Below are 12,261 nucleotides of genomic sequence, written 5' to 3'. Positions count from 1 at the left end.
TTGGCTGCATGGCACAATGTATCTAGGTTATCCATGCATAGTTTAAATGCATACGAAAGGTTCAGGGTAAGAACTTATCAGGGTCAGAGAACATTTAAAACAATGATGTCCACGAGAGTGGCTAGGTGGTGAGAGTGAGGGCTAGTCCACCATCCAGTGGACTCTGTGGAGACTTAGCATCCCGAAGGAGAACACTTACATTTTTTCCCCACTCTCCCTAGGGTCCCACTCTTCCTCCTGATATCTACATGGTGAGTACCAGTTCCTCCTTCCTCTGCCTTCACTCCCACAGTCACCCCACGTTGGAGAGAGGAGGACAAAGGTTTGGGGTGACCCTCAGTTGCTGCGAAAGGGATGTTGATACAAGCTGGTTTAAGAGAGCGCCTCTGAGTGCTGGTATTCAGCAGAGCGAGAGGACAGCACCTCCAGGTTGTAAAACACCATGTTTGACAGGGAGGATAATGACATGTTAGAAAGGCAATGTGGCTTTGGCTTTTCTTATTTTCCTTTACATCTGTGTTGAGGTAACCTCCCCCACTTCACAGAGGAGGAAACTGAGGCCCCAAGAGACTAAACAAGGTGTCTAGAGCTAGCCTGCTAATAAAAAGCTGAAATCAGGACTCAGGGTTTATTCTGTAATTCATGGTTGCTTTTCAACGATTGTCGTTATAATGCCTATTAAAATCTATTCTAAAATGTTTGTAAAGGATAAAGAACAACACACAATGACCCTCCAGTGCATCCAGCACAGCGAGAGGTCCCCTGAGTGTCCCTTCTCATGTCATCGTCCCCTCTGCCATCATCATTCTCTTGAGTCTTGCCTCTAAGATTCCGTTGCTCGCCTGCGTGTGCTGCTCTGGGCACGCTCATGGATGTCTCCTGTCTAAACTGTGGTCGTGTTTCTAGACTCTTTATCTAGGATTGGGCTTCCTGGGTGATGACATGTGAGGGTTCTGAACTTAAGCAGATATTGCAACATTGTTTCCTAACTCTGGTATCGATGTGCTTTGGCCCTCACTGTACACAAATTTGGTCTCCTCACCATTTGGGTCAGTTTATCCTGAGGGAGCTTCATCTGCCCACTTTGTAGCTCTAAGTGGCATTCTGACTGTCTTTAGCTTGCACTTGGGTGGCTGAATTAGTGATGCTGAACTTCCTGCCACCTGATTGTTGGCCTTTCCTGTCCTCTTCTGGAAAGGGTCACTTGTGTCTTTATTCCAGTAAGGTGTTTCTGCAGTGTCCCCCTTGCCTTAGTGAGTATAGGATGTTTTTTGTGTTCTGTCCTCTAGTCCTCTGCCAGTAGTAAATGGCCTTTCCAAGGGTTTTGGCTTGGGTGTTTTCACGTACCTAACACAGCAGTTTTAACTCTGTCAGAAATGAAGACGGGCGAAGTTCCCCCATCATGTGTCAAGGTCTTCCTGTTATCGGCATCTATGGTGATGTGTAGTTGTTGAGGCAATTAATGAAGCAATGGTGGTAAGTAATTATCAACCAAAGGCTATAGTATGTATGTGACTTTGCCCTTTATGCTGTGCAGAAATTTTGACAGCGGACAATGTCATATATTTATGATCACAGCGTCACACGGGACAGACTCATTGGCTTGCAAACTCCCCATTCTCCATCTATTTGTCTGTATCTCCTCTCCTAGGACAGCCCTACCCACCACGTTTCCTCTGCCAATTGTTTTACCTTTTCCAGAATATAATGTAGTTAGGATCCCAACATGCAGCCTCTTCAAATGCATTCTTCGGTTGTCAGTAAAAGTGCTTTTCAGTCTGTGACTTGGTAACACCTCCCTTTGTTAATAACTAATACGGCATTACATAGATACAACAGCTTGCTTATCCACCAACCAAAGGACGTTTTGGTTGTGTTTATTGCTCAGCTGTTATGAATTACACTGCTGTGGAACAGACATGTGCAAGGTTCCGTGTGCACAGACGTTTGCGATTCATTTGGGTGAAGAGCAAGAGCGTGATTGGCTGGTTGTAGGTTAAGGCTACCACTCGCTGTTTCCAAAAGCAGCCAGACGGTCTGCCAGAGCAGCCCTAGCAGTCTGTTCCAGAAGGGCGTCATTTTGTCTCATAGCCTGGAGGATGCTGGGAATCAAACCTGCATTTTCTGAAAGTGCTTCTATCTGCTTCAGCCTCCTGAACTTAATTTTAATTTGAGAGCTTTGGAGGGGAAGTAGTTTGTTGTATCTTTGTCGCTCGGTTTTGTAGCAGACTGGGATGAGGCCAGAAGAGGTAGCAGTATGACTCTGTAAAATGGTATTTGAGGGCTTAAGTTCCCAACTCAAATTTGCCACGGTGTGTGTGTGTGTGTGTGTGTGTGTGTGTGTGTGTGTGCGCGCGCACTCGCGCACACACACGCGCACGCCTGATTACCTTGGACAACTTATTTAGACAACCTTGGCTTCTCTTTATCCACTTATAAAACATGGCCATTCTGCAACATATTCCCTAAGATTGACCCTTGTACCAGGATGATCCCAAGCTCCATTAGTGAAGTCATAAGGAGATGAGCCTTCCCCGATTCTAGTCAGCAAGAGAAGTAGGAAATGACTCCAGGTTGTCTGGGCTTCCAGGCCTAGCTTCCTGCTCTTCTCTCATGTATGGCTCAAGGCTTGTGTGCAGGTCCCTCGGGAGGACACTGCATCCATGACAAGAGCTGCTGTTCCCCTGTGGATGGCCATGTTCATTCCACTAATGGGTCTCCAGAGTCCATTCTTGCCAGAGGGAGGACCCAGAAGACAGTTCCTTCCTGCCTAGGCATTCTGGGCTCTCATGCACAGCAAACGGGCCTTCAGCCCGTTTTAGCTGGAAGTGGCAGGCAGACAAACCTTGATTAGCTGAGGTCTGCAGCTTGTTCCTCAGCTGGGCTGCAGGGTCAAGGTGCCTTCCCCTTTCCCAGCTCTTTGTTTGACTTGGATGGGCCTAGCCATCCATTTAAATTGTGTTCTGTATCAATTCCCTAATGACTTTTCTTCTCCCTCATCATCATACCCCTTCCTTATATTAAGCATTTGTTTTGAACTCTGGGTTTTCTGGCCTCTGGGAGAGGATGGGCCTGCAGGGAGGAAGCTGTGAGCTGACAGCAGAGAATCTGGGTGAACCAGATTCACCCAAGCTCTGGGGATTTTCTTTTTCTTGAGAAAGAGGGACGGGTTGGGGGTGGGAAAGGAGAAGGAGGTGGAGGAAGGGGAGGAGAAAGGGGAAGAAGAGTAGGAGGGAGAGGAGGTGAAGGAGAGGAGAGAGAGGAGGAAGAGGAGGAAGGGGGAGGAGCCAATTGAGAAAACAGAGCAGTAGCCTGTGAGGAATGACTAAGGCAAGGCTGTTTGATGGTGCCCTTCTGAACAAGCTAAGTAGACCGGGGACAGGGGACCAGGGAACCCGATGCCTGCCTAGAGCCTACTTGCTTTCTTCTCTGGACTTCACAGATGAGGACATCCAAGGCTCAGACCGAGGTAATAAGACTGGGGGATGCATCTTGGGTTCTGTTGGGACTAGCTCTAAATTGGGAAGAGAGCCACTGTCCATCAGCTCTTAGAGGGAGGCATGGGATATAGGTGGCCCAGTGGCCCTGTGGCCCTTGTAAAGTGCACAGAGCCTTTCATCTGAGGTAAGAGAGGGTGTGCATATTCACTTGGGACCTAGTGTGATAAATGTGACAGGATGTCATTGGTGGGAGACTCTGGAGTAGTACTGGGGTTTCACCCTTCTGTGTGCCCGTGTGGTCCTGGGAATTCTATTCTTCTATACGCCTCTCCTGTTCTGGGGTCTCTCAGGAATAGACACTTCCCTGTTTGGGCTTTTCAGGAGTTGGTTTCCTAACATGGACCACTTTCCTCTAGTCCCTCAGCCCCTTAAACTATATTCAGTAGAGATTCGTTTATTGAGAACAAAGCAATGAGGGACCTAGAAAGTTCACTGCCTGTGAGGAGAATTTTGTTTTCCATTGTGCATATGTGAAAAGACAGCCGCTTCCTCATGTCCCCTGGGGTTGCAATGGAGAAATGAGGTATGAGGAGACATTTCACCTCTTGAGGAAGTTGCTGGAAAGAAGTGGTCTGCAAGTCCATTATCTAGTACAACACAACACTTCCTGAGACCCTCTTCTCTCTCTCTCTCTCTCTCTCTCTCTCTCTCTCTCTCTCTCTCTCTCTCTCTGGTGTGTGTGTGGTGTGTGTGTGGTGTATGTGGTGTGTGTGGTGTGTGTGTGGTGTGTGTGGTGTGTGTGTGGTGTGTGTGGTGTGTGTGGTGTGTGTGTGGTGTGTGTGGTGTGTGTGTGGTGTGTGTGGTGTGTGTGTGGTGTGTGTGTGTGTGGTGTGTGTGGTGTGTGTGTGGTGTATGTGTGTGGTGTGTGTGTGGTGTATGTGGTGTGTGTGTGTGTGTGGTGTGTATGTGGTGTGTGTGTGGTGTGTGTATGGTGTGTGTGTGTGGTGTGTGTGTGGTGTGTGTGTGGTGTGTGTGTGTGGTGTGTGTGTGGTGTGTGTGGTGTGTGTGTGTGTGGTGTGTGTGGTGTGTGTGTGTGGTATGTGTGTGGTGTGTGTGTGGTGTGTGTGTGTGTGGTGTGTGCGGTGTATGTGTGGTGTATGTGTGTGGTGTGTGTGTGGTGTATGTGGTGTGTGTGTGTGTGTGGTGTGTATGTGGTGTGTGTGTGGTGTGTGTATGGTGTGTGTGTGTGGTGTGTGTGTGGTGTGTGTGTGGTGTGTGTGTGGTGTGTATGTGGTGTGTGTGTGGTGTGTGTATGGTGTGTGTGTGGTGTGTGTGTGTGGTGTGTGTGTGGTGTGTGTGGTGTGTGTGGTGTGTGTGTGTGTGGTATGTGTGTGGTGTGTATGGTGTGTGTGTGTGGTGTGTGTGGTGTGTGTGTGTGTGTGGTGTGTGTGGTGTGTGTGTGTGTATGGTGTGTGTGGTGTGTGGTGTGTGTGTGTGTGTGTGTGTGTGTGTGTGTGTGTGTGTGTGTGTGGTGTGTGCAGAGACGCAGAAGCAACCATTTGGAGGGCTAGCTTCATCAAACCTGTGATGGCGCTAACCTTGGCTATGAGATGCCTTTTCCCTTTATCCTGGGCTGCTGCACAAAGGCACAGGATACATGAGAAAGGCTTGGAAGCATTGTTGTATTTAGATCAGTCTAGGCTCATGGATGCTTACTTTTTCCCTTGCACTGTTATTGAATAATCTTTACTTTCTCGGCCTACATATTATTTCTTGCCCTAGTCAGTCCTAGAATCTGCCATTTGTCCAAGGACCCCTGGTTTCTCTTAACGGGCAAGGGTCTGAGATACCAATATGTGGTTTCTAAGCATGCTTCTTTCTACTGAACTGTTATTTCTCTTGAATTCTCTCAGGGACAGAGGAAATGTGTGTGTGTGTGTGTGTGTGTGTGTGTGTGTGTGTGTGTGTGAGAGAGAGAGAGAGAGAGAGAGAGAGAGAGAGAGAATCCATGTATTTATACCTGTCCAGAAGTATTTCTGTGTAACTATCTGTACATATGTTAAGTTAAACATGAGTTCTTCTGTGTCCAGTCCTAGTCAATTATAACGTGACAGTGGTGCTGATGGAGCCTCACTAATCTGTAAGTTTCCCTCCTGACTGGAAGAAACCTGCCATCTTTCCAGTCACTGCTTTCGGCCTCAGTGCACATGCTTGGCAGAATCTGACCTTATCTCTCTGAAGTTTAGTTTTATCCTTTTCTTGGGTTAAACCTTATGATCCTTTATGTGTATATGGCCTCATCTCCTTCTTCATCCATCCTGTCTGTGTTCATAGCTTTCTCAGTTTCATGGAAAATGAGCAAGATCACTCTGGGCTCTTCCCAGCCAAGGGAAAGGAGTTCCTGCTGGCAGTGTCAATATATGCACGACACCAGTCTCAGCATGTTACACAGATCTCTTTCGTCCTCACAACAGCACTCTGAGGATTTTACTGATACTGAGGAACAGCTGATAACTGTCCGTGAGGAGTGGAGTTGTCAAAGGAATTAAGAACTGTCACCAGACATGCTTGTGCTTGCCTTTAATCCTAGTGTAAAACTACAAAAGAGGGAGGAGGGGGGGTTTCTAAGTGTTTGTGTCCACGAGCATTGTTTTATTCCATATCATTACTAAAGAGAAGTCTCTGAAACTCTGTGCATATGATAGAAACTGGTAATGGGTCATCATTGCCCATAGGACAAAGACCAAGTTTCTTAGTTTAGCTTTCAATGCTTCTCACAATCATCCCCAGGCTACAGACGCCCCACTATGGGCAGTAGAGACCCCTGGTACATGCCAGAAATGACTGCTTCATCCCATAGCATTCTCTTTCCTCCCTCTCAACCACTATGGCTTCCACTGCCACACCCTTTGAAAGTCTGAGATGATCATTGTTAATATAATTATTGTCAATTTGTCACTTCCTCTGTCACATTATCAAGTCCAGCTTGTTGATATTGGTGGCCATTTATGAGTTCTAATCCCCCCCAAAGACATACTTTATAGGATCCTTTGAGATTTAAAATTAATTTGTGGTATTTCTCCAGACACCAGGGCCCACTCAACAGACAATCCTGAATTTCTCACGAGAATTAATCACTGTTATCTAAGACCATACCATTCTCCATTTATCTCCTTTCCTTCAGTCCCCTTCTGAAGTCTAGGAAATCACAGATGACTATTAAAGTAGTCCCCGTCAGTACAGCTCTGAGGAGGGCCTAACTAGCAGATAATAAATTCAAGTTTTGTACCCAATTGCCAAGCTTTAGAGAGGTGATTCTGTCTCTACTTCATTTTTTACTTAAATTTTAATTCTACCTCTAATAATGACAGCCACAGAATTCAGGTTCACCACTCTGCTAACAGTGAATCATAAAATGAATTCACAGTCACTTTATCTACACAGCAGCACACAATGACTCCCAAGTACTTTCATTCTCCACCCTCGATGCATACTAAGCCAGGATTTGATTTTTTTCCCTCTCCATCCTTTTATTAATGTGAACTCTCATCTAATCAGATCACTACCATTAAGGCTGGTCACCTAGATTCTAGAAGGTTCCACCAAGGTATTTTTCAGCACATTGATAGTAAAGTTCTGGCCAAGGTTGTATGTGTTTTTTATTGTCTAATGAGCAAGAACAGCTTGGACTTTTTTCCTTTCAGTGTTCAGGGATTCTAGATAATATTTTGCTGATGAAAAGGCTATACCACCGCTTTGTCTTTGAGATAAGATCTGGCTTTATAGTTAGGCTGTCCTGGAACTCACAACCCTCCCGTCTCAATTATCCACTTGTTGGAACTACAAGCAAATATCTTCCCACTTGGTTTTATATAAATCTCTTTCTTTTCTTTTCTTTTCTTTTTTTCTTTTTAAGTGTGGCAGTCAGAGGATAAGTCAATCTTTGATTAACACTTCCGAAAGAGTGTCTGGATAGCAATTAACTTATGTATTCATTGAGTACTTCATTCATGCATTCACTGAGTACTTTGCTGATTCATTCATTGAGTTTTTCTTTCATGCATTCATTTAGTACTTCATTCATACTTCATTGAGTACTTCTCTTAGCTTCTCCTGACTTGTTGTAACTTTACAGTTAGGAGAATTGGTTTCAAGGGTACTTTATCATAATGGAAAAAGTGTTCAGGTGGCTTGGAATGAAAGCAGCCAAGCTCTCCTTCAATCCTCTTCCACCTGACCCAGGTTGAGAGTAAGCCTTTGGTTCAACTCCAGAAGCCATCCTCCAAGACCAAGAAGCTGAGATCAAACCGATGTTCACAAAAGGTAGGGGGGCGACGGCCAATGCCCTTTCTCTAAGAAAGGGTGAAGGTAATTCAATAGTCGGGATAGTTCAGCAGCCTATTTTGTTTAACAATGACCACACTATAATTATGACTGTGTATTGATTGATGAACTCTCTCTCAATCAATGTATAAATCAACCAATGCAATTTAATAGGGATCAAATTATAATGTATCCATAGAGAAGATGAGGTCTGTGTCATATATATATATATATATATATATATATATATATATATATATATATATATGAGGAATGTGAGGGAATTTCTCCACACTTTCAGAGCATTGTATGAAAGTCAGACACCTCCTGGCAGGAAGTGGGGTTTTGGTGTCTCCAGCATTGCGATGGTGCTAATACTGGCTAGCACTTTTGGGACACTTTACATATATTTCCTCATAAAACTCTTATGAGGTAACCCCCACTCTATTTTGTCACCATGGTAGCAATGAAATAAATGAAGTTTAGAAAGTCAATGGGACCTACCGGAGGGTTACAGTTCATTAGTAGTAGAGGTAGGATTCAAACCCCCAGTCTGCCTAATAGACTGATGACTTGGCTCTCTGGGATCTGCTTTTCCTCAGGAACCTAAGTCAGGTGTCACACTTTTGTGGAGTTAAGGATAGAGGAGATAACCCGGAATATACTTCCTTTCCGGGAATGTCTGTAACCTGCTCACTTTCCCCTTCTGTAGAATCCAAGTACCAGCAGCAGTGCATTCCCTTTTGTGGACACAAAGGGGAAGAAGAACACAGTTAACTTCCCCCACATTGGCAACAAAACCCTACCAAAGGGGTCCACATTGTATCAGGTAAGACCGTGGCATTCCCTGGGCAAGCAGATTCAAGACCTGAGCTCAGTGCAGTACTAGATCTGGGGAGGTTGGGTTCTTGCTCTCTTCTCAGTCTTTACAAAGAATGAACACTGGAATGAATGTGCCTTAGCTTTCTTTTTCCTATAAAATGGGTTCTTTGTAGCATCATGAGCATTCGTCAAGGAAAAGAAAATATGTAGCTCACACTGTATAAATGGTAGAGCCATTCAAAAGATTTTCTTCCAATACTCTCTACTAAAAAATGTGTAATTCTGTGTAATGTGTACGGGTATGCGCGTGTGAGCCATAGCTGTGCACAGAATATGGACGAGCATGTCAGAGCCCCTGTAGCTGGGATCCCAAGCACTTGTGGGTCACCTGATGTGGGTGCTGGGAATGAGACCTAGATCCTCTGTGAGAGCAAGAACAGTCTGCACTCCGAGCCTCTTCTCCAGCTCGTGCGCTAACTTTCCTGTGGAGAGATCAAATGCAATGCTGAGCTAGTACCAACCTGAACAGATGCTAGTCTCGCCTCAGCTGAAGCTTCCGGGATCTAGTAAGTTACTTATCCTATTTGGAATTGGCCTGCATTAGTTATTTTTCTCATCGTTGCAACCAACTATGTGAAAGGAAGCAAACTGAAGGAGGAGGGTTTATGTTGGACTCACAGTTTAATGCAATGAAGTTCCTCATGGTAGGGGAGGCCATGACAGAAGAAGCATGAGGCAGCTGCTCACAAGGTGTCTTTGGACAAGAAGGAGAGAGGTGAATGCTGGTGGTCAGCTCAATTTCTCTTTCCGTTCAGTCCAGGACAACCCTGAATCCACCATTAGTGGTGCTTCCCATGTTCAAGGTGGCTTTTCAGTCTTCAGTTCTGGAAATCTCTCATAGACAAATCAAGAGATGTGTTTCCATGGTTACTGTAAACCCAGGCAAGCTGACAATGAAAAGGAACCACCTCATGGCCTGCTCAAGAGCAGCAGTAAAAACAGTCGCATCTCTCTGTACAGTGACAAGCCACTGGGCTGTCAACTGCATGTGACATAGTGGGCTTTCCAGAACATACTATGAGAGTCGGATAATCTCTCTAAGAAAAGGGGTGAGGGTCTTACTATCTCTTAACTCATAAGTGTTTTCTCCCAGGAGTGGTAGGAAAAAGATTCTGGCTGGAGGTGGGTCTACTGGGTCAACTCTGTGACCTATGCCTCCCAAGAGAATCAACTTTTTATTATAACTTATTTCCCCGGACAGGAAAATCAGATTCATAATCAACTGCTGTCCTCTGAACTCAAGACCTCAGAAATACCTTTTAGCTTTAGCACCAAAGCCCAAGACACCAAAGTCCAAGACACCAAGCTCCATCCAGAACTACCAAAGAGGCACAAAGTCCCTCTTACAGCAGCAGGTAAGATTTGGGAGCAGTAGCAAGATAGAGTGATGGGGGAATGGTAGGGGGAATGGTAGGGGGAGTGGTAGGGGGAATGGTAGGGGGAGTGGTAGGGGGAATGGTAGGGGGAGTGGTTGGTAGGGAGAGTGGTAGGGGGAATGGTAGGGGGAGTGGTAGGGGGAGTGGTAGGGGGAGTGGTTGGTAGGGGGAGTGGTAGGGGGAATGGTAGGGGGAGTGGTTGGTAGGGGGAGTGGTAGGGGGAATGGTAGGGGGAGTGGTAGGGGAGTGGTTGGTAGGGGGAATGGTAGGGGGAGTGGTAGGGGGAATGGTAGGGGGAGTGGTAGGGGGAATGGTAGGGGGAGTGGTTGGTAGGGAGAGTGGTAGGGGGAGTGGTAGGGGGAGTGGTAGGGGGAGTGGTAGGGGGAGTGGTAGGGGGAGTGGTAGGGGGAGTGGTTGGTAGGGGGAGTGGTAGGGGGAATGGTAGGGGGAGTGGTTGGTAGGGGGAGTGGTAGGGGGAGTGGTTGGTAGGGGGAGTGGTAGGGGGAGTGGTTGGTAGGGGGAGTGGTAGGGGGAGTGGTTGGTAGGGGGAGTGGTAGGGGGAGTGGTTGGTAGGGGGAGTGGTAGGGGGAGTGGTAGGGGGAGTGGTAGGGGGAGTGGTAGGGGGAGTGGTTGGTAGGGGGAGTGGTTGGTAGGGGGAGTGGTTGGTAGGGGGAGTGGTAGGGGGAATGGTAGGGGGAGTGGTAGGGGAGTGGTTGGTAGGGGGAATGGTAGGGGGAGTGGTAGGGGGAATGGTAGGGGGAGTGGTAGGGGGAATGGTAGGGGGAGTGGTTGGTAGGGAGAGTGGTAGGGGGAGTGGTAGGGGGAGTGGTAGGGGGAGTGGTAGGGGGAGTGGTAGGGGGAGTGGTAGGGGGAGTGGTAGGGGGAATGGTAGGGGGAGTGGTTGGTAGGGAGAGTGGTAGGGGGAATGGTAGGGGGAGTGGTAGGGGGAGTGGTAGGGGGAGTGGTTGGTAGGGGGAGTGGTAGGGGGAGTGGTAGGGGGAGTGGTTGGTAGGGGGAGTGGTAGGGGGAGTGGTTGGTAGGGGGAGTGGTAGGGGGAGTGGTTGGTAGGGGGAGTGGTTGGTAGGGGGAGTGGTAGGGGGAGTGGTTGGTAGGGGGAGTGGTAGGGGGAGTGGTTGGTAGGGGGAGTGGTAGGGGGAATGGTAGGGGGAGTGGTAGGGGGAGTGGTAGGGGGAGTGGTTGGTAGGGGGAGTGGTTGGTAGGGGGAGTGGTTGGTAGGGGGAGTGGTTGGTAGGGGGAGTGGTTGGTAGGGGGAGTGGTAGGTTATAGATGAGCAAACTGTTGAGAGTTGAGCTTCCATGTACAGGAGTCGTCAATTAAGGCAAAGAACCAAGAGGAGCAAAGTTAATCCCGTGACGTCTCACTGGTCTGACTAAGCACTAGGCTAAGAGGGATTGAGCTCCAGCTCTCTGTGGTCCATTGTTTCCCCATGAAACTGCACGGGATCAAGGTCAGCTGTGTCAGTGTAGACAGAGGGCACGGTCTCACTGTGTCGTATGGACCGGAGCAGGGGCTGGGGGCGGGAGGGGGGTTAGAATTAAGGGTAAAATCACTGAACTTTCATAGTCAGGTGTTTTGAAGATTACTCTTCCTCAGCCAGGGCCAGGTAGAGGGCTCCAGATGGCGTTGGGGAAGGAGGCCTCCTGGGTTCAACATGGAGGTGCATAAGAGTGCTGCCTGACAGGAAGGCTTGATCATGTAGCTCTAGCAGGAGACTGCCATGTGTGTGAAGTGCTCTGAGTGAGGGAGGGGAAGCTGCCCCATGGTGCCTGCCAGCTCTACCTTCTCTTGTTGTGCCTGGTGGAGCCAGGAAGACCGGAAGCCAGACTCCTCCTGAGGTGCAGAGACTTGTGGTTTCCTTCTCTCTTAAGACTCAAAGCAAGAGAACATCTCAAGCCTGGGTTCTCTGCCTGTGGGTGGAGAGCATCCTGATTCAGGCTCTAGGTGACTGACTTGCATTACACGTAGGAAGACAGAGGTTGCGGTGTGCCTCATTTTCCCCCTCCCAGTACTTCCTCCTGCAAGTCTTCAGCAAACAGTGTGCAAAGCCACTGGGTGTCTCTCCCCAACCTTTCCCTCCTGAGAAACCCCCATCTATTAAAGTTTGCATCACTAGTGCTGGAGTCCCAGCACCACTGGGTCCCAGAGGACCCAGGTTTGATTCCCAGCACCCAGGGACATGGCAGTTTACAAACGTCTTTTACTTCAGTTCCAGGGGGTCT

General features: G+C 47.8%; 1 protein-coding gene across 4 annotated transcripts in view; it reads left to right on the top strand.

Moving 5' to 3' along the window:
* Dyrk4 (dual specificity tyrosine phosphorylation regulated kinase 4) overlaps positions 1 to 12,261 on the top strand; it is a 42,237-nt gene that overhangs the window by 10,519 nt on the left and 19,457 nt on the right. For all 4 annotated transcript variants that reach the window (XR_005503903.2, NM_001427230.1, XM_039108823.2 and 1 more), the window contains exons 3-6: positions 222 to 251; positions 7,683 to 7,763; positions 8,476 to 8,592; positions 9,847 to 10,000. Coding sequence is in view for 3 of the 4 variants with exons in the window: in NM_001427230.1 (NP_001414159.1) it covers positions 222 to 251; positions 7,683 to 7,763; positions 8,476 to 8,592; positions 9,847 to 10,000 (382 nt within the window). In the remaining variant the exon portion in view is untranslated. The remainder of the gene's footprint in view (positions 1 to 221; positions 252 to 7,682; positions 7,764 to 8,475; positions 8,593 to 9,846; positions 10,001 to 12,261) is intronic.

This window comes from Rattus norvegicus, chromosome 4 (assembly GCF_036323735.1).
Source record: "Rattus norvegicus strain BN/NHsdMcwi chromosome 4, GRCr8, whole genome shotgun sequence".
NCBI lineage: Eukaryota > Metazoa > Chordata > Mammalia > Rodentia > Muridae > Rattus > Rattus norvegicus.
This window is presented reverse-complemented; position numbering and strand designations above follow the sequence as displayed.